The 22,957-nt window shown below is 44.2% G+C and overlaps 1 protein-coding gene across 1 annotated transcript in view; it reads left to right on the top strand.

Moving 5' to 3' along the window:
• The window catches only part of CACNG3 (calcium voltage-gated channel auxiliary subunit gamma 3), a 47,392-nt gene extending 32,284 nt beyond the window's left edge, over positions 1–15,108 (top strand). The window contains exons 2-4 of the mRNA XM_075565671.1: positions 5,045–5,128; positions 8,320–8,460; positions 10,169–15,108. Coding sequence (XP_075421786.1) covers positions 5,045–5,128; positions 8,320–8,460; positions 10,169–10,686 — 743 coding nt within the window. The 3' untranslated portion in view covers positions 10,687–15,108. The remainder of the gene's footprint in view (positions 1–5,044; positions 5,129–8,319; positions 8,461–10,168) is intronic.
• Positions 15,109–22,957: the final 7,849 nt, after the last annotated feature.

Below are 22,957 nucleotides of genomic sequence, written 5' to 3'. Positions count from 1 at the left end.
GTGTGTGCGGGCACAAAGCACGATGCGCATTCGCCTTTGCCAAAAGACAAGATTTTTGTCTTTTGGTGCGGCAGCCGAGTGTTGGCCACGTCATGGCGGCGGTTCAGCCAATGAGGGAGAACCAGCTGCGTGACATCATGGCCGCGCCCCAGCCATGCCTCCCCATCACGAGTTGCCCGGAGTCCATCAGATCGCTGTGATGCCGGGAACGAGCGCCGCCAGGCACCACATATAGTGTGTGCGGCCGTGCGCGCGTGCCTGTGCGAAGGCGCATGCACGTGCCGCATGCTTTTTGTGTGTGTGTGTGTGTGTGTGTGTGTGTGTGTGTGTGTGTGTGTGTGTGTGTGTGTGTGTGTGTGTGTGTGTGTGTGTGTGTGTGTGTGTGTGTGTGTGTGTGTGTGTGTGTGTGTGTGTGTGTGTGATTTATTATGTATTAAAAAAAACTGGTAAAAATAAAATATTTATACACAAATACGTACACACATACACATGTATACACACATAAACACATACACACATACACATGTATACACACATACACACATACACACATACACATGTATACACACATACACACATACACATGTATACACACATAAACACATACACACATACACATACATACACATGTATACACACATACACACATACACATGTATACACACATACACATGTATACACACATACACACACACATGTATACACACATACACACATACCTACATATGTATACACACATACACATATACATACACACATACACATGTATACACACATACACATGTATACACACATACACACACACACATACACATGTACACACACATACACACATACACATATACATACACACATACTCATGTATACACACATACACACACATACATTCAGCGCCGGTAGCGGCGCGAAAAGATTCTTTTCCTTCTCTTCCCTGCTGTCTGTCGGCTCCCCGCTCCCTGCCGTGCACGTGCGCGGCCCTTGTATATAAGGGCTGACTAACCACAGCTGTCTATAACTGCCGTGCGCGCGCACGGTGCAGCACGCGGACGCACTATATAACAGCCCTTAGAGTTTCAGCAGTATAGGGAGAGACGAAAGGGCGTATTTTTGTAATGTTACAGATGTAAAAACGACAGGTTTTAGCTACATTATGAATGTGAGCGGAAAATGTGAGAGAGGAGTCGAGTGTGACCCCTAGGCAGCGCGCTTGTGATACTGGGTGTGTGTTAGTGCTGCCAACAGTAATGTAGAAGGGGGTAGTAGGGCCAGGTATGGGAGGAAGTATGAGAAGCGTCTTGGACATGTTCCGTTTGAGTCGGCGGAGGGACATCCAGGTTGATATAGCGGGGAGACATTCGGAGACTTTGGTTTGTACTAATATCTCCCCGTGAACCAGTTGTGTGTTTTTATACTAATATCTCTCTGTGAAACAGTTGTGTGTTTTTATAATAATATCTCTCCGTGAAACAGTTGTGTGGTTTTATACTAATATCTCTCCGTGAACCAGTTGTGTGTTTTTAGACTAATATCTCTCCGTGAACCAGTTGTGTTTTTATACTAATATCTCTCCGTGAAACAGTTGTGTGTTTTTATACTAATATCTCTCCGTGAACCAGTTGTGTGTTTTTATACTAATATCTCTCCGTGAACCAGTTGTGTGTTTTTATACTAATATCTCTCCGTGAACCAGTTGTGTGTTTTTATACTAATATCTCTCCGTGAAACAGTTGTGTGGTTTATACTAATATCTCTCCGTGAACCAGTTGTGTGTTTTTCTACTAATATCTCTCTGTGAACCAGTTGTGTGTTTTTATACTAATATCTCTCCATGAACCAGTTGTGTGTTTTTAGACTAATATCTCTCCGTGAACCAGTTGTGTGTTTTTAGACTAATATCTCTCCGTGAACCAGTTGTGTGTTTTTATACTAATATCTCTCCATGAACCAGTTGTGTGTTTTTAGACTAATATCTCTCCGAGAACCAGTTGTGTGTTTTTAGACTAGTATCTCTCTGTGAACCAGTTGTGTGTTTTTATACTAATATCTCTGCATGAACCAGTTGTGTGTTTTTAGACTAATATCTCTCTGTGAACCAGTTGTGTGTTTTTAGACTAATATCTCTCCGTAAACCAGTTGTGTGTGTTTTTTTTTAAATTTTTTCCTTTATTGGCGTCTTGCAAAGTACATACATGTGGATAATAAGATGACATTCACAGCATAACAAATCATTTTGGATCACAGGCATATGACAGTGAAGTACTCTGAGACACACAATAAACCATTTTTTTCCTACTTTCAGTAGTGAAAAGAAAGGGGACGACGAGGGACGGGTGGATAGTTGGGAACGACATGGGGAAGAAGAGGGGGGGAGGGGGAAGGGATTGTGGCGGGTAGGGCACTCCGGCCCTCGGGCAACAGTGTTGGAGCCCCAGAGCCTGGCCAGGGCTCCCAGGTTCTATAGAATTGAGGCATTCTCTGCTTCAGCATGGCTGTCAGTCTCTCCATGTTCATGACCCCGTCTATTCTTTTAATTACTGTTCTCCTGGAAGGGGCCTTTACTTGTTTCCAGGCCGCGGCGATACAGCATCTGGCGGCCGTAAGGATCGCCGAGGTAAGTCTAGCTGTAGGGGCGGGGAGGTCTTCAATTGGTCTCCCCAGCACGTACGTCAGGGGGTCCAGGGGGACCTCCAATCCTAAAGTTTCAGTCAAGAGACTCTGGATCCTGGTCCAGAACCTCTGGATCTCCGGGCATGCCCACCAAATATGGGGCATGTCCCCCCTTTGACCACATCCCCTCCAGCACACGTCTGTGGTGCCTGGGAAGATCTGGCTCAGTCTACTCGGGGTCAGGTACCACTGGAATAAGATTTTATAAATATTTTCCTTCGTGATTGAGCAAATTGATGTTTTGGTGGCAGCTTCCCAGATATCCTCCCCGTCTTCCAGGTCGATTGGGATGTTTAGATCAGCGCTCCATTTTTGCATATATGAGTGTGAGGGGGGGGGGGGGGGGATGCCTCTAATGTCCTATAAACTTCGGAAATTAAACCTCTCTGGTATTCCCCCTTTAGGCAGAGGGTCTCGAATCTAGTGCATGCTGGGAATTTAAGGTTAGGGGATTGGGCTCTCAGGAAGTGCCTTATCTGAAGGTATTTGAAGATGGGGAGGTCTGGGGAGGAGAACTTATTTTTAAGTTCTTGGAAGGACAGGACCTCATCGCTTTCCAGGAGATCCGCAACCACTCTGACATTTAGGCCCTGGAATTGACCAAATTGGGTACGGGAGCACCCGGGTGGGAAGTCCGGGTTCCCGAAGATGGGGGTGAGTTGTGAGGTGGATGAAGCCAGGCCATGTTTCCCTTTAGTTTTAGTCCAAGTAGACCACGTGCACCTCATCGCCCCAAGCTCAAATCTCAGGGGCCTCCTTTCTTTGTGAGCCTCAGACCATAGTAAGGCTGAGAGGGGGGTGGGGGCCGCGTGGTGTGTTTCTATCTCCAACCAGCAATTGGAGGTCGGGGGGTTGTTCCAAAACTACTGCCTGGCTCAGCTAGGCCACCTGGTAATATCTGACCACATCCGGGGCCCCCAAACCCCCTCTCGTCCTCGAAGCCAACAGCACCGATCTCGGCACCCTTGGTCTACGCTGCCTCCATATAAAACGGAGGATATGAGCCTGCATATTCCGCAGTTCTACTAGCGGGACTGGGACTGGGAGGGTTTGAAACTAGTAAAGTAATCAGGGAAGGACATTCGTTTTAGTTGACACAATTCTTCCAAACCAAGAGATCTGATGGGCATGCCAAGTCTCCAGGTCTCTCTTGATCTGGCGGAAGAGGGGGGGGGTAGTTAGCTTGATATAGCGAGCTGTGTGAGCTTGCTATTTTTATACCTAGGTATTTAATGTGGGAGTTATTCCACTTATACTTGAAGTTGGTTTGTAGGAGTTTCCATGTAGGGTCTGGGAGAGAAATGTTGAGCGCCTCAGACTTGTCCGTATTTATTTTCAGTTGTGTGTTTTTATACTAATATCTCTCCGTGAAACAGTTGTGTGGTTTATACTAATATCTCTCCGTGAAACAGTTGTGTGTTTTTATACTAATATCTCTCCGTGAAACAGTTGTGTGGTTTATACTAATATCTCTCCGTGAACCAGTGAGTGACAAGGCAAATTGTAAAATAAAATGTCAAAATTATGACTGCCTAAAGTGAGATGAAAGCCGCATAGTCACACAAGGGGTTAAATCCGCCATAACACGGAGTTTCTCTTGCTTCAGCCCTCAAGCTAAATGTGCAACAATCACAGGAAAGACAATGGTTATATTATTATTATTATTATTATTATTATTATTATTTTGGATAAACTTCACTGTACAAATCATTACAAGACACTTTTGATCCACAACAGAGTAAAATGATTGTGAAAATTATGTTAATGAATTAAAAAAAAAAACAGTTTCAGTAAATAATATTGTTTCAAGATCGGGGGACTTCCTAAACCAGGGGTGGCCAACTCCTGTCCTCAAGAGCTACCAACAGGTAAGGTCTTCATGATATCCCTGATTCAGCCCAGGAGGCTCAAAGACTGAGCCACTGATTGAGCTCCCCTGTGCTGAAGCAAAGACGGATTGAGCCTCTGTGTGCTGAAGCAAAGACTGATTGAGCCACCTGTGTTGAAGCAGTGACTGAATGAGCCACCTGTGCTGAAGCAGGGACTGAATGAGCCACCTGTGCTGAAGCAGGGATATCCTTAAAAACCCTGTCCTAAACTAACAAGTCCTTTTCTTTTAAAGAAGAAGAAGACGGGTGTTTAAAATGTCCGAGTGAAAATGTTGTGTTAACCCTTTCATTGCGCTGAAATGCATCGCAGGCCTCTCTGGCAGGAAAGGCAATTCTCAGCAGGGGAGGGTGAGGTAGAGGATTACTCCTCTCGGGTATATGTGTGTGTCAGCGCGTTGCAGGACCCGCCGTCTCTGAGGAGCTTTGAGCCCCCGTGCTGTGTGGCGCTGTCACGGCTTGTGTCTATCACGGTTATCTCTCTCCCGCAGGAGCCTTTCGAGGGGTGTGCAAGAAAATTGACCATTTCCCCGAGGATGCCGATTATGAGCAGGACACGGCGGAGTATTTGCTGCGTAAGGACTCGACCACTGCCGGCCATACCGTCTGTTCTTTACAACCTGCTGCTCTAGAGCAGGAGTGGGCAACTCCAGTCCTGAAGGGCCAACTGCAGGTCAGGTCTTCAGGATATCCCTGCTTCAGCACAGGTGGCTCAATCAGCGGCTCAGTCGAAGACTGAGCCGCTGATTGAGCCACCTGTGCTGAAGCAGGGATATTCTGAAGACCTGACCTATTAGTTGCCCTTGAGGACTGGAGTTGCCCACTCCTGCTCTAGAGCCTCTGTAATCAGAGAAGCCAGAACGGGCGTTTGCATTTAGATTAATGTCGAATGTAAGCGACTTGATAACCAAGGTTTTTTTTTTTTTAACGTGACGCTCATTGTTAACCACAGATGTTTCTGCGAAACCAGAGTTCTGCGATGCACAGACAGGCCTGCAGTAAATACATTTATATTTCTAAAGCTGGTGCACAAAGCATTTATCTGACTCCACAGCTGTGCAATGTGCCCTTTTGGCAGCATAGGGTTTTTTTTTAAAGAAAATGACCTTTAAAAGGGCACCTTTTAACCCCTTTACTGCCATAGAGGCCTGCAAAGTTTAGCAATACAGGGTAAAACCAGCAGAAACGGGGTCTCTTTGTTAGTTGACAAAACGGGGCCATCATTAGCATTGGCTATAGAAATACCGCCTTTCTTTCTAAGACTAAGCACCAAACGACAATGCAATGTCAGGCACTCTACAGTTAATAATCAGTCACATTTGAGCCAAAGCTACTTGGCAGTCCAGAGCCAATCCTGTGCGCTGCAGAGAGGCGCCCCGAGCGAGCGGAGTGGTAGGGATGAGATGCTTGCTGGGATGCTGTGTAAATAAAGATACACAGATAGCTTGTTGCAACCCGGGAGCCCGTGGCGTTTCTGGGGCAGGCTGGACAGTTTCTCATTCGGTGGGAGGCAGACGGTTCATTATTATTTTTTTTCTCCTCGTCTTTGTCTACCCTGGAAAAGTTAAAAGCTGTTCTCCCGCATCAGAGACGCTTATAGCAGCAGACACAGGATTGCTCAATGTAACAGAATAAGGATCACAGGCAGCTCTCACAACCGCTATAAAACATTCATCAAAGGGATCCAACAATGACAGGTGTTAGCAAAATCCCCGGGGTACAGCTGGGGCAAGACTGGTACAGAATAACTGCACCTAATTATTCAAGTAAAACAAATCCTATTGCTTTCAAAAAGATACCTCTCCTTTCATAAATATAATACTATATTTACACCATTTTTGCAGACTGACGATTTTGATAAGTAACCTGCTGCAAAACTAGTGCAAAAAAAAACAATCTCGTTACTTTTACTAAAGTGCTAATAGTTATATGCAACGTCACAATGTATCAAGGGCATGGAATTAGTGTCAGGAAGACAAACTTGATACATTGGGGTCTATGTATCGTGGCAATTTTGATGGAAAACGTTTTTCCTGCCTGTATGCATCAAAGTATTTTGCTCCAATTTTGTTCCGTCTGTCCCAGTTTGCACGCTGAGGTGAGTCAGTAGGAGGAGTGGGGGGGGGGGGGGGAGTTACATGGTGCACAGATTATAATGAGATGTGTCACATTCTGCATCTCTACCCCAGTTTGCATCTTGGGGAGTGTCAGTAGGAGGAGTTGGGGGGAGTTACATGGTGCACAGATTATAATGAGATGCATCACATTCTGCATCTCTGCCCCAGCTTGCACCTTGGGGAGAGTCAGTAGGGGGAGTTGGGAGGAGTTACATGGTGCACAGATTATAATGAGATGTATCACATTCTGCATCTCTGCCCCAGCTTGCACCTTGGGGAGAGTCAGTAGGAGGAGTTGGGGGGAGTTACATGGGGCACAGATTATAATGAGATGTGTCACATTCTGCATCTCTGCCCCAGTTTGTACCTTGGAGAGAGTAGGAGAAGTTGGGGGGGAGTTACATGGTGCACAGATTATAATGAGATGTATCACATTCTGCATCTCTGCCCCAGCTTGCACCTTGGGGAGAGTCAGTAGGAGGGGTTGGGGGGGGGGAGTTACATGGGCCACAGATTATAATGAGATGTGTCACATTCTGCGTCTCTGCCCCAGCTTGCATCTTGGGGAGAGTCAGTAGGAGGAGTTGGGGGAGTTACATGGTGCACAGATTATAATGAGATGTATCACATTCTGCATCTCTGCCCCAGCTTGCACCTTGGGGAGAGTCAGTAGGAGGAGTTGGGGGGGAGTTACATGGTGCACAGATTATAATGAGATGTGTCACATTATGCGTCTCTGCCCCAGCTTGCACCTTTGGGATTCTCCCATATACCGCAGCCCTGCTAAAAAAAAAAAAAAAACAGAGCAATGCATATAAATAATTATTGGAAGTCTGCATCAAATGTACATCATATATACATATAATGCATATTATAATTATATATGTATATATATATATATATATATATATATATATATATATATATATATATATATATATATATATATATTTAATATAATGTCAGTGCCAAAATCCCAGTCTGGGAAAGTAATTAACCCCCCTTCCAGGGTACAGTATACAGTACAGTGATAATTTTATTGTAAAACAAATAGTGTGCATTGTTATACTATTGCATGTTTGTAAATGCCAATTGCATTTTGTTTTAAATTAGTTCACATTCACAGGTAACACATAGAGAACACTGAATTACATTTCTATCTGTACTTTTCACATGAAAGATCAGGTCTGTTTCAAATATATTTTAACGTGACTTAACCACGCCAAGACAAATTACAACCCTCAAAGCAAGTGTGTGGCTCTGTAATGATGCTGAGCCTTTGTTTATTACCCAGGGTGTGTGGTTCTAGATCAGGGATGGCCAACTCCAGTCCTCACGGACTACCAACAGGTCATGATTTAAGGATATATCTGCTTCAGCACAGGTGGATCAATCAGTGGCTCAGTCAACGACTGCATATCCTTAAAACCTGACCAGTTGGTGATTCTTAAGTACTGGCGTTGTTCTAGATGCCATTCTAGATAAAAACCAACCAGGGACATAATGCTTGGGTGACCTGTGGTCTTGTCCCCAACACTAGTTGCAGAGTAGGGACAGAACCCCACTGTGAGAAAGGAATGCGCACCTAACGCACAGAGGTATTGTTCTGTGCGCGATCTTTAAATAAACCTTTAATCTTCCGGATCCAGGTGCTGTTCGTGCTTCCAGTATCTTCCCCATCCTGAGTGTGGGTCTCCTGTTCTTTGGGGGTCTCTGTGTTGCTGCCAGCGAGTTTTACAAGCACAAGCACAATGTCATCCTCAGCGCGGGAATCTTCTTCGTCTCAGCAGGTTAGTACCAAACATGGACACTGTGAGGGGGATCTATCAGTGTCTCCAGATTTCTCCACTTAACTCTCTGTTATCGGGAGATTTTCACTCGGTTCCGGTTCTTACAGTTTTCAATAGTACAGCTAAGAGAAACCATGAGTATATCTGCTATCTGCATGTATGTGATTGTTTCCAATCAAGAATACACACACACATTATAAAGCACCAAAATACATTTTGTATGTTCATTGTGAAGCAAAACCCCAATGTTTAAGGCCCCCCCGGGTCCATCCTTTGGGAGGGGTCTGAAATGTTGGTAACTTGTTTCATGATGGTTTGTACAAACCATTTTATCACCTCTGATAAGACCAATGGTCGCTCCTGGAGCTATTAAATTAAATGTATTCATTTTTCTGCAACGTTTCATACAATTGACAGTGTTTCTTGGCCAGGCAAATTAATAATAGTTCTGACCTCTTAAAAAAAAAACTTTAAAAAATGTTGAAATATGTGCATTATTACGTGTAAACTAAACCTAAGTTAAATGTTAATTATAACATAGTATTTACTAAAGCGAAATAACACAATGTTAACCAGGATTTACTCCTGCTACAACAGTACAATAGTAGCGTTATGTTTGCCGGCTTGTTAAAACTGGTTATATAGTGGTTACATAGTAGATGACGTTGAAAAAAGACACGTCCATCAACTACAACCCATGCTACATTTAGACGACAGATACTTTATTTATCCTATATTTGTATTTACAGTATTTTGATCAAGAGGAAGGCAAACAAAAAAAAATGTTAACGAAACCTTAATGAGGCTAAAAAGATACTCTACCCCAATTTGCTAAGTGTAGTTAAGGTTAACGCCAGGAAATAACATGTTATTTAAGTCATACCTACACGGGATGTTACGCCCACCCAGACACCCACAATAGGGTTTTTGCGGGAGAGGAACAGAGAGCATCAGTGTCGGGATGGAGGTAATGCCAAGATGTTAACGTTTGGAAGATAACACCATTATTAGAATAAGGTGTTAACGCTGAGTAAATAACACCCATTTCTGTTTTAGCTAACGTCAGATGACGTTCCCTGACCTGATGGATCTTGGCCAATGTCAGCCTTTTACAGTAATCGGCAGTAACTTGTGTCGCTTGTTCTATACATTTGCCATGCTCAATAGCGCTCCTTTTTGACACTTCTTTACATATGTATTTTGTGGGGGCTCAGGGGTTCCCAAAAAGAGCTTGCTGAGGTTCTGTGTGTTGCTTGTTAACCTTTTACAGTAATGCAAAATCAAAAATATTTCCCAGAAACTAAAATGTGGGTGAGCTAGATTAGTATGCAAAATATGTAGCATTTACAACATAAGCTTTCAATTGCTCTCAGGGGATCATCTATTCCTAAATTGTCATTCATGTAGGGTCATTTAGATAATGTTTCAATTCCGTAAAAACTGGGGCCAAAATAATACAGTACACATGACGTACACAACAATTATCAAATGGAAAAATGCCATTGTTTCAATAGGATTCCTTATTCTTGATAAATATGATGGTATTTTTTGCACTGGATTTCCCCCAGTTTTGCAGACTTTAGTAAAGGAACCCTCTTGTTCCAAATTCTCTACCTGGGTTTATCTTGATCTATATGGCATCCTTAGAACTAAAAAGCCATGCCTCTTTTTTTCATTTTCGACCTGAACACCCCTTGTTCTTTTCCAGGGTTGAGCAACATTATTGGAATTATCGTCTACATCTCGGCCAATGCTGGTGACCCAGGGCAGAGTGATTCCAAGAAGAGCAACTATTCATACGGCTGGTCCTTTTATTTCGGGGCTCTGTCTTTCATCATTGCTGAGATGGTTGGAGTCCTAGCCGTGCACATGTTCATCGAGAAGCACCGGCAAATCCGAGCCAAAACCCAGTCCGACTTCTTCAAGAAATCTGCCTTCTCCCGCATCCCCAGCTACCGTTACCGCTTCCGTAGGCGCTCCAGCTCCCGCTCCACCGAGCCTCGCTCCAGGGACCCTTCTCCTGTTGGCAAGGGCTTCAACCCCATCCCCACCAGCGACATCTCTCTATACACGCTGACCTCCCGCGACCCTACAAAGGTGACTGTGGGCTCCCTGTTGAACTCCGAGAGGGAGCACAACTTTCTGCAGGTCCACAACTCTATCCCGAAGGACTATAAGGAGTCGCTACACAACAATCCATCCAATAGGCGCACCACACCTGTCTGAAGGCTGCTTCCCACCTGTGGAAGAGCAAGGAAGTGGCCAGGAAGGATGACAAGAGAGGGGACCCATGGGGAGGATCTCACAATCATCATAGAGATGCTTTCCTTCCCACACCTTGCCTTCCAGTACAACAACAAACCAGGGAGAACAGGAACAAAAGGGTCCCCACAAACTGTCTGTCATTTCCTGTATGAAATGTCAGCAATGAAGATTCCTGCGTGAACACCGGTCATGTTACATGTTAGCACTGCTGTGAAATACAAAGAATAGGCTTTAGATGGGAGAAGGGATTAAACAAGGCCATTCTGTGCTGCTGTTTCTAGGATGCAAATAGATAGTGGATTGAAGCTTTACAGGTCTGTCTTGAAAGTGATGAGATAGCAAAGCTCTACAGCCCTACCATGAAATACAATGGAACTGTAGATCTCAGTGAGAAAGCTACGGAAGCAATGTCGCATACTCATTCAGAGAAGAACAGCAGTGTCACTATTAGGATGCCCCATATATGTTTGTTTTTGCAATCACTCTGGGGTTTGTAGGTCTTGTTGTACTGCTGAGGAAATAGGATGACAAGAATAGGATTCTGTCCTGCTGATTTTGCTTCAGGTGGCCAAGCAGGAATAATTACACTATCCTGAAACCAGGAATAATTACACTATCCTGAAACCGGGAATAATTACACTATCCTGAAACCAGGAATAATTACACTATCCTGAAACCGGGAATAATTACACTATCCTGAAACCGGGAATAATTACACTATCCTGAAACCGGGAATAATTACACTATCCTGAAACCGGGAATAATTACACTATCCTGAAACCGGGAATAATTACACTATCCTGAAACCAGGAATAATTACACTATCCTGAAACCGGGAATAATTACACTATCCTGAAACCAGGAATAATTACACTATCCTGAAACCAGGAATAATTACACTATCCTGAAACCGGGAATAATTACACTATCCTGAAACCAGGAATGCACAGAATTCAAAGTTAACTTGATGAAACCTTTTAGCGTCAGAGAAGCATGAAACCCACTTCATAGCGATCTGCCATGGGTGAAATATAAAGGGGGGCCCGCCTTCCTATTGTCTTCGCATATATGTACTCGTGTCATCCAATGTTATTCTCCTCCCTCCCACATTGTACTGCACCATGGAATATGTTAGCGCAATACCAATAATAATAATAAGAGGCATTATGTAGGGCCAGGGTGGCCAACGCCACTCATCAAGGTCGACCAATAGGCCAGGTATTAGGGACATCCCTCCTTCAGCACAGGTGGCTCAGTCAATGACTGAGCCACCTGTGCTGAAGCAAGGATCTCCCTAATACCTGGCCTGTTGGTGGCCGTTGAGGACTAAAGTTGGCCACCCCTGATGTAGAGTCAGAATAAGTAAGATCAGCAGCGGCAAACCTCCTAAAAAAGAGGGTAACTCCGAGAATAAGTGTTTTATTACGCCATGCAACTGTTTGTGCCACAAGCCTTCCCATTCATCCTAAATCCGTCCCTCCTAAACCTTAAACAAAACTGAAAGACAAGGTGTGTGTACTCAAAATTGAAATGTAAGGTGAACACCCCACGCAATCTGTGTGAGAATTCTAAAGTGCTGTTTTGACAGTTGCGGGGGTGACGGGTACAGGGTAACCATGAAAACTGCGTGAGCCAATCAGAGAGCTCCAGGCAAACGAGTCATGCGCACGACACCTGTTTGTGTGGCGAGGGCTTGTGAGGTCTGCAGAATGGAGCATTCCGATTGGTTAACTTGACAATTCTAATAGATAATGGAAAGACTTCTCCAGAAAAGGTGGCTTAACATGTCACCCAGCTACTGTACGAGATTGACAGTCAGTACAGATTTACATTGTTGATGTACAAGACAGACAGTGCTGAAGTTGGGTGTCTGAGTTGCAAGATGGAGCTGCGCTACATAAAAGCGTAAACGGGAAATCGTGTTTCCAAGTTAAACTTGGCTAATTCTGGTTTCCCGTCTCCCAACATATTTCCTTGCACCTGATTCTCCATAGAAAGGAAGCAGCAGACCTAGGACTGTTAGGCCGGGACCCCAGTGGTCACTGCGGCGAGCGCTACAGCGTGCTCGCCGCATACCGGACACTCGCCTCTAGTCAGGCAGGCCCCAGTAGCTCCTTGTATGTGCGCTTCCCTCACATGATGGCGGTCTGGCGGCAGGGAAGACAAGAATTTTGTCTTCCCATGCCGTGACGCGGTCACGTGCTCGGCGGGCAGCCAATGAAAGGGCAGATAGGCTCCGTCATTGATGCACCCCCCCTCATGGTCACGCACCCCTACGCATCCCATCGCTCCCCTACCGACGGCAGATCGCGGCTGTAATCTGTGCGCGCGCCGCCAGGCACACATGCCACAGTGAGCACCGTAGCCTAACATACATGTAGTATATTAGGTTACAAAAAGGGTCAACCTTTCTTTATAATTAGGTGAGAGGAGCATCCTGTCTTTACCTTCCTCTGTATTCATAGAACTGTAAACACAAAACCCAAGTCAAACATTTGCCAATTATCTATTAGAGGAAAAAGTCCTTCATGACTGGCTGAGTTCTTCCTTTTAGCTCCTGAGCCACATGGCTACCTCCTGAAGTCCTTAATCCTGGGGTAGCCAACTCCAGAACTCAAGAGCTACCAACAGGTCAAGTTTTCGGGCTATCCCTGCCTCAGCACAGGTGGCTCAATCAGTCCCTGCGTCAGCACAGGTGGCTCAATCAGAGGCTCAGTCGAAGACTGAGCCACCTGTGCTGAAGCAGGGATATCCTGAACACCTGACCTGTTGGCTGCTCTTGAGGACTGGAGTTGGCTTTCCCTGCCTTTATCTCTTCCATTTGGGCCTCTAGATCACTCTCACAATTTTTGCCTCATATTCAATATATTATGAAGCAGTCTTCATCTTCATTAAATACCCTATTAAAATGAATGCAACTTAAATCTCCCCAAGTATGAATTAGCCAGTTTCGCAACATATTGAACAGGGAATATTATGTTATCGTGTATCAGTGTGAAAATCATGCTGGTCCCTCTGCCTAGCCTACCTACAAGTAGTTATGGTGTTTGAGAAAAAGGATACGACGTAGATCCCCTCCCGAGCTCAGGCAGAGACGTTACGTAGCGTTAGATCCATGTGGGTAATCAGAGGAGAGTTTGTCAGAACAATATGATTACGATTTAGGCAACTGCAAAGTATCAGTTACATTATTTCCGTTCTTTGGCTTGTTGTGAAATTCAATGGGCAGTGCTTCCAAAACGCCGTAACTATTAAGGGGAAAGAATGGTGGCACCTGAAGTCCGATAGAAGATACAAAACTAATAACAAAGGAGTGCACAAAAAATACAATCATAATGCTCAAACATTGAAAAACCAAACATGGTTATTCTGTATTTTTAGTATAACACTTCTCTGTGTGCATCTGCTTATCGGTTTACTGTACCAAGATAAGAGTGACACTGCTTAGGCTGCGCTTATAGTGCCGGCGACGCGACGTCGGGCTGCGGTCGCTGGAAAAATCAAATAGAGATGACTTCCGGCAATCGCGACCAAGCCGTCGCTCCGCCACGCTTACTATAAGCGCACGCGACGGCGGCAGTGCATTTGTTTTGCCGCGACGTCGCAGTCGCCGGCACTATAAGCGCAGCCTTGGATGTTGTGTGCATGGGCTCTCACCCCCATGTACACAATCTGTAGGTAGTTTCTTATGGCCCAATAAAAAAAAACACTCTAACCTGCAAAGAATCCCATTTTCTGCCAGACTACCGTATTACGGCTGCTCATCATTCAGATAGTTACAAGGTTGTAGCAAATCGGCAGGTTCCCACTATAAGTCATTGAAAGACCCCTCTAGATGACATGACTTGATAGTACCCCAACTCGCCAGTGCCTTATTGTGTTGCAGATCAGTGATTACAGGTAACATGCAAGCATAGAATAATGTTTTTTGCTAAAAATGTTTCGGAAGGTCTCACCCAATTCCACACTTCCCTTGGTTGACGGATATGCCCCTAATTAAAAAAATAAGGACCTAACAGGAATGAGAATCAAAAACTCAACGAAGCAGAGTGACCCACGGGAAATCAAGGGGTTGTTCATGCTACGAGGATATCACTGTGCACACTAAATGATCTGCAGCTCACGTAGTACTTCCTGAATAAAGGGTGTAGGGGCAGAGATAGTGTAGGTCAGGGGTGCTCAACTGGAAAAGTGGGAGTGAAAAGAAATGGCACACCGTTCGGCTTTAAAGAAAAAACAATATTTTCCTCCTTGGTGCTCACCCTCTGTTGATCCCGGCGTCTCAAAACTGGATCCACGTGGACATGAGGAGGTATCGGTAATAGAGGAAGCACACAGGAGACTTTGGCTGAGTTAAATTAAAGTCTGCTGTATTAAGGCATCAGAGCAGGTATATACATATAGTAACGTTTCAGGACTATCCAGTCCTTTCTTCAGACCATAGGTCTATGAAGGTGTATAGTCTGAAGAAAGAACTTGATAGTCCTGAAATGTTACTATATGTATATACCTGCTCTGATGCCTTAATACAGCAGAAGTTAATTTAACTCAACCAAAGTCTCCTGTGTGCTTCCGCTATTACCAATACCTTCTCAAGGGGTGCTCGACTCCAGTCCAAAAGCACCCCCCCAACAGGTCAGGTTTTCAGGATATTCCAGCTTCAGCACAGGTGACTCAGAGGCTCAGTCTGAGCCTCTGATTTAGCCACCTATGCTGAAGCAGGAACTGATTGAGTCACCTGTGCTGAAGCTGGGATATCCTGAAAACCTGACCTGTTGGGTGGAGGTGGTGGGGGGGGGCCTTGAGGACTGGAATTGAGCACCGCTGGTGTAGGTTATTGATCTCTTTAAAAGGAAGTTATTTTGTACACCGAACCTGCCTGGGTGGATATGTTGGTGTTGTTATTGGACACTGCAACCTTCTCATTACTGCACACACACAAAAACACAGCATAACAATAGTTTCAGAGCCTCCGTTAAGCTTAGGAAGTGGTTCCCTGTTCAGGGATGCAGTGCTTCTTCCATATAATTTCGACTGCTTTCCAACAAGTTGTGACTTTCATTCTAACTTTCTCAGAGGACACTGCTGGGTCCAGCAAAGTGTTTGCTGGAAAGAACATGTTTCCATAGGTCAAAGGTATTACTAGTAACAAGAGGACTTTATTGGACTTGTGTGCCCTTGCAAGACAACTGTTCTGCAGTCCACATAGACAAATATGTTGGTATAAGGGAGGCAGCTGCAGGGAACAAGAGGACCGATGCTGCTTAACACCAAATCCTCACTCCATGCCACTCCTAGTTGGGAAGACCATGTTGGGAAGACCATGTTGCCAATATATTGACTCACTGCTGGCTTTCTACACACCCATCCAAATGCCACCTGGTCTGACAGATGTATTCTTCTCCTCGAGCATTGACTTCATTAAATGCCATTATCAGACCAGAGTCTGCAGCTTCTCAGACCCTATTGTGCCACAATCAACTATTCTGGTCCAACACGACACGCAGGCTAACATGATTTAAGGATAGTAACTTCAGGGTTTGCGCCAATATTCTTTTTTTATATATGTACTTCTACTATACAGTATACATAAATTAATGACATTAGTATTTTGAATTTCCAAAACATGTCACTCTCTTGGACTGATAATGATTTTTGGTCTCTCCAAGAAATTAAAAACAGATTTCCCGATGCTGGTGTCCTTCTGTAAGATTTGTGACTTCTCGCCAAATTCACCTCGAGTCATCTGTATGAATGTATGATTCAGTGCTGGTTTTGTAGGGCTGTTTTAGGTCTTTATGCTTCTTTTCATCACAAAGCGAAGATCTTAAACTGCAGGAGTGCCCCCCGCCACCCCCCCTCCTGCCGCCCCCTTTTAAGCCTAATAAGTTCCCATTGGGCGTATTTGCCTCTAGTTCTGCTCAGTGATGAGTCTGCATATAAACACAATGTGGCTTTGTCCTTTGTTTATATTTCTCAAGCTTGTCTACTTCTTTTAGGTCTCAATTAAATAACATCCAGGAACCAATGATTTCACAGGAACATACAGCCTATTTGATGTGAAGAGTCATTTTTCAAGGGTCGGAAATACAATATGGTAATTAATAGGTTGGCAAGATATATTGATGACTAGCATCCCTACTCAATGTTCAAACACAAAGGTTTTATTGACATAAAATGTAAACAGATATTTTAATGCGGTCTGTGATAATGGCTTCAGTTTATGGTGCCACACAGAGATTTCTTCTTGCAAATATGTAAGCGTCGACTAGTTTTAAGGTGTCATTTCCCCCCATGTATAAGTGATACTAAATAGTCCTGGGAGATTAAGGGACACATTTACCAAGTGATGCTTAGGTTGTAAGGCCCTATAGGATCCATTCAAATGAATGGCCCCTAATGTACCTTAAGCCTTAACATCTTTTAGTAGATATGGCCCTCAAAGCTTTTTTTTATTAGTTCCAATAAGCATTAGAAAGAAAAGTTTTGTATATCTATAAGAGTGTGTCTTGCATTTTCCCAAACAATTATTAATTGGAAGGATGGCAATAAAAATGTTTTTTTTTTTTTTAAATGGGGTAACTTTGCTTCCCTAAATATTCTTTAAGATCTCTTTCTAAAATAATGGTCTGCCTTGTTCTCAGATTATGAAAAGAGGTCCTTCCAGTCCAAGTCCTTAACCTGCAATGGAAGAAAGGAAAAGCCCAAACTGGCTTACAGTGTGATTATTAAATAGGGAAGCCCATTCTGGGTGTTTGCATGTTCCATCCTAATATAAATGCATGTACACTCTGGACATGTTTTGGTGACCTGGACCCCAGTTTTTCTGCAGCAAATTGGGTTTTGTCCCATTGGTTGGGTCTTGTAGTAACACACACACACACACACACACACACACACACACACACACACACACACACACACACACACACACACACACAAACAAACAAACAAACACTATGGAGGGATAGAAGACAGGATTGGAACTCATTGGCAAGAAGAGAGGAGAAAAAAGGGGGGTGCTCTTACTGGGGTACACTCCCCAGTTAATGTATAAGTGATGAATTACTGAGCACAATTGGCCACAGCATGCTTGTATGTACTCCTATTTAGAGTAACTTGCTTAAACCATGTTGTAAAAGGTGTGATACCTATTACCAATGTGGTTAGAGAACTGCTGTATTCAGTAAATATAAAATCTAAACGTTAATGGTGCTAGCTTCAATAATGCCAGCTATGAAGAGGATATAAACAGGCAAATCCCAACTAGTTTAGGATGAGTAGCTGGCTGCCGCTGTGATGGTAATTAGGTGTAAGGATCAGGGTAGACTGACAGCTGATTAATAGGAAGCACTTGCAATGATATTGTGTTGCTATTAAGTGAAATGCTCCTAGACAAACACACAACTTTAATAACAAAAAGAAGAAGAAACTTAGTGACGTAAGTGTTTAAAATGACTGCAGTGAGCAAAAGTGATATAAAAATGATGTGAGGGCTGAGACTTGGGGGCCTATGCAGAGAGCAGCGCTAGAATAAATTGGAGAGTTTAAGAAAAAGTAGCTTTAATGGAGAGTTGTATTCTCCATATGCAGAAATGGGCGAAATCCGCTATTTTTAGCATTACTGCATGTGGAGAATTGTAAATGAGGAGATGCGCGCAGCTGAAAGGGAGAAAAGAAAATTCGCGCATTTTTTTTTTTCCCTATAGCTGGCGAGCTCCTGCTTCTTGCCAACTTTAGTTGGCGGAGAAAATTGACGAAAATCGCGCCAAGAACAGCCGCTAGATGGCGAGGGCGCCTTTCTGAATTTGGATATTTTTCAGACTGGCGAGATGTAGTTTCTCGCCAGCTGCGCGGCGAGATTTTCAATTAGAAAAAAAAAATGGCGCTTTTTTCCTACCTCGCCATTTTCGGCTGTTTTTACCGCGATTTTCGCCGGAAAATGGCGAGATTGTTAATAGCGCTGCTCTCTGCATGAGGCCCTTAGAGGCTAAATTAGCCATGTGCATTAGGCTTTGTCCCCGCTGGCGCTGAGCGCGCTCGCCGGGTGTCCTGCAACTTGCGGGCGCGCGCACAGGGAGGAGGAGGGGGGGGCGCATTGCGGGCTATCGAGCAAGCGGAAAAGTTTTAAAAAATGTGTTTATTAAAGCGCCGAGCGTGTGTGCCCACGTATTTGCGTGCGCGCATCGCGTGAGCGGGAACGTGCATATATATATATGCATGTAACTGCGCCAAGCTCAGCGCCAGCAGGGACAGAGCCTAAAGGAAATCTTATCCTGGAAGGTACAAAGTATCAAATCTGTAATGCACTGTAGGGAAACCTGGGTGCTAGGTGGATATATAGTATATCACTGTAGCTATTTTAGTGTATAACGACACCAGTACCTAATAATCTGGAGTGTTTAAATGCAACCCCATCAATGTAAAACCTCCCCAAAATGCTCTTTAAACTTATATCATTAGCATCAACTTCATAGGGAAAATACTTAGTGTATTTTATCACTTATACATTAATTGGGGCGTGCACCACAGTAAGAGGACCCCCTCTTTTTCCTTGCAAACGTTTTTGAATCCTCAGGTAGCACGCCTTTTAAAGTTAATTACATACTCCCAATTTTCAAGTTACAGCGAGGGATTTCCATTCCACGCCTCACATTGGAAGTCCTTGTTACAGGAGACAGAAGCTGGCTCACTACCATCTCCCCCCAGAGGGGCAAGATTGCTGACTCTTTAATAATAACTTTATTTCATATAGCGCTTCTTTCCCAGGGGAACTCAAAGCGTGCCACAATTACAGTATAGTGCGCAGGGTACGCAGCACGGAGGATCGTTACAGCCACAGTCGCCAGAGGAGCTTACAATCTATGTTATTGGTGCAAGAGACACAGGGAGATAAAGTCACTTGCCCAAAGGTCCCAAGGAGCTGACACCGGGAATCGAACCAGGATCACCCTGCTTCACGGTGTCTTTACTCACTTTACTCACACTCATCCATCTTCCCCTCGTTGCTAAACCAACCCAACAGCTTTACCAACATGTTGCGGCATTTCCAGCGGTGAAAATGTTAACATTTGATAACGATCAGCTGGAAATATGGCATTGTGCACGATAACAATACTGTGATTTGTATTTATTATCCGGATTGTTTTATTTTGATGCTTTGTTTGTGCATAAAAGCTGTGCGGGTCCTTTTGTCTCCCGAGCAGAATGGCTGTGAACACACAGACTCAGCGCTGCATCTGTGTTTTCTCTCTGTGTGCCAGCTGTTTATCTCATGTGCTTACCCATGAGATCTCTCCCGCACTCATCACCCGAGCCCCCAGCTCAGCTGGAAGAGATTTTATTTCCAAGTCCTTTTTTAATTGCTCTGAGCTATTTGATTCTCTGTATTTTTTTGTAGAAACAGGAAACCTAAGAGGTGGATTCCATCAAAGTCAACAGCAACAAATCCTGTCCCGCGGTGGGTGTGTCACGGAGCGTTGGGCTGTGTAGCAAAGGTGAGACTTTGGGAGACACAGCCCCCCGTGATAATTAACTGTTTTCTGCACTGAAGCTGTTCGTTATTATTGAGGTTAATATTTCATCAAGCAATAAAGGAGGGATTATCTGAGGCATTAGGTCAGGGGTGGCCACCTGCAGTCCTCAAGGCCAGGTTTTCAGGATATCCCTACTTCAGCACAGGTGGCTCAATTGATTGAGCCACCTGTGCTGAAGCAGGGATATCCTGAAACTCTGACCTGTTGGTGGTGGCCCTTGAGGACTGGAGTTGGCCACCCCCTCCATTAGGTGTTTACATTAATATTCTTTCTTCCTACGCCCATGAACAAAAATTGAATTGGCTGCAAAATGTGGGGTCTTCCAGGACAACACCCAGTTTGGAATAAACTGAGACAACAATGATCGCACGGTGCAGAGAGCGACTTCAAATATAACTCAGGTGAGGCCCGTCGGGCAGGTTTCACATTTCTAACATTATTTGTACCCATAATCTCCATTTGGCCCCGTGCTCCCCTCTTCAGATAAAGCTACCTCTCACTGGGGTGGATAAACGCGCTTCTGATCTACAGCTGCTGGGATTAGAAAGGAAATCTACTCTGACAAGTATTCAGTATCTTCTGCTTCCCGCAGCCAATACTGCAAGGCAGCCAAGATCCTGAGAACACAGTAATAGCAGGAACTCATTAAGAGATGTTCAAACGGGAAGCAGATCTTCTCTCCACCGAGGAAGATAAATGCATCATTTGCCTCTTACAACAACAACAACAGCAACAAAAAAGTATTTTTTTTTTTTAAATCTATATTTGGATTCGGCTGTTCTGAGCTGTGCTATGTTCAGCTTCCAGTTGAACTCTTTTGATTACCTTGCTCTACAGAAATCTACACAATAACCAGACACTGCTCTGCACATAAATACATTGGTTACAATGCTGTTTGAAAAAGGTGCTGGCATGTGCCTAATTGCAGAGGAGTCTAAAATATTAAGCAACCAATGCTAATGGTAATGCTGTTTAGGTCTCATTTTCAATTGGTTGGGCTATATATATACGCTGCAATACATTGCATATATATATATACACACACACACACACAGGAATCTGGAGTACAAAATCAGAGGAAGGTTCACATGTTTCTCCAGCAATGTCGTGTACCTCATCATGTGCATGAAATGCCCAGGGGGCTGCTACTACATAGGTGAGACGGGACAGGGGCTAAACAAGAGAATGAATCTGCATCGCCACAGCATCACACGCGGAACGAGAGACAGTCCTGTCTGTGAACATTTCTCTGACTCTGGCCATAGGATGAATGATATGAAGGTGACCATACTCAAAGGTAATCTTAGAACCCCGAAAGAGAGACGGTTGCATGAATACAAATTTATGCAACTGTTTGGGATACTTAGCGGTGGCCTAAACCGAGACCGCAGCTTCATGAGTCACTACTCTGAAACAAGAGAACTCTCTTCCTATGAGTGCTAAAGGCCATGTCTATGCATACTACGCTATATGCATGCACACACGTCTCTTACACCTACTAATACTGTACACTATGTAATTCAATCCCTATATACCAATAGAGACCACATAGTATCTACACACACTAATAGTAATGCTACACCTCTTACATTTCTACACCTACCATTGGTATACACTCCCACTCCACACACACCTCGTGTAAAACGCTGTATACATTTATATTTACACACATACACACACATACACATACACACTCTTACATCACCAACATTCAGGGACTATTTAACACCTCAAGTCGTAAAATCGCATACAGCACGGGGGGAGGGATAGGTTTCAATCACAGGTAACATTCCAGGATGCACTGTTTTTAAGTTAAACCTTGCTTGATTTATTCATTGTAACATCACCGGAAGAAGAGATCAGTGTATCTCAAAAGCTCGCACAAATAAAAGCATTTAGTTAGCCACAGAACGGTATTGTCTATATATATGTACCACACAGCGGGCCCACGTGTAGATAGAAGCGTGGGATGTCTCAGACACATTCAGGTAACAGCCGGGAAGATATCATCATCCTGCAGGTAAATAGCACTTCATATGGTTTTTCAGGAGTTCCCCTTAGTGAGAATATCAGTCCAGTCACCGTGTCTTGAACAGTGGAGCACAGTGGGGTTAAAAGTCCTTTAAAGCACTTCCGTGGTAATGCCGAACAGATCCCCTCACTTCTGTTCTAACCAAGTGAGACACAGCTCCTTCACATCAGAGCGGAGACAGAGATCCTGGTAACGCAGTATACACACGGCTGCTTTGGAGAATGAATCAGGGAGCCCCACAGCTCGGGTCGTGCGCCAATGGTACTGGCACTGGAAGATGACGTCACTAAGTGACGATCGATACTAGGACATGATTCCTTACCCAGCACACAGTGCATTGGCATATGTTAGGGCTCCAGAGGTCAAAGTAATGTAAAATACAATTCTTAAAATCCTACGCGTTTCGTAGCTAACATCCCTGAGGAAGTAGCATGTTAGCTACGAAACGCGTAGGATTTTAAGCATTGTATTTTACTTTACTTTGACCACAGGAGCCCTAACATATGCCAATGCACTGTGTGCTGGGTAAGGAATCATTTCCTAGTATCGATCGTCACTTAGTGACGCACGCACAGTGACGTCATCTTCCAGTGCCAGTACCATCGGCGCACGACCCCAGCTGTGGGGCTCCCTGATTCATGCTCCAAAGCAGCTGTGTGTATAC

The sequence above is a fragment of the Ascaphus truei genome, chromosome 11 (assembly GCF_040206685.1).
Source record: "Ascaphus truei isolate aAscTru1 chromosome 11, aAscTru1.hap1, whole genome shotgun sequence".
Taxonomy (NCBI): Eukaryota; Metazoa; Chordata; class Amphibia; order Anura; family Ascaphidae; genus Ascaphus; species Ascaphus truei.
This window is presented reverse-complemented; position numbering and strand designations above follow the sequence as displayed.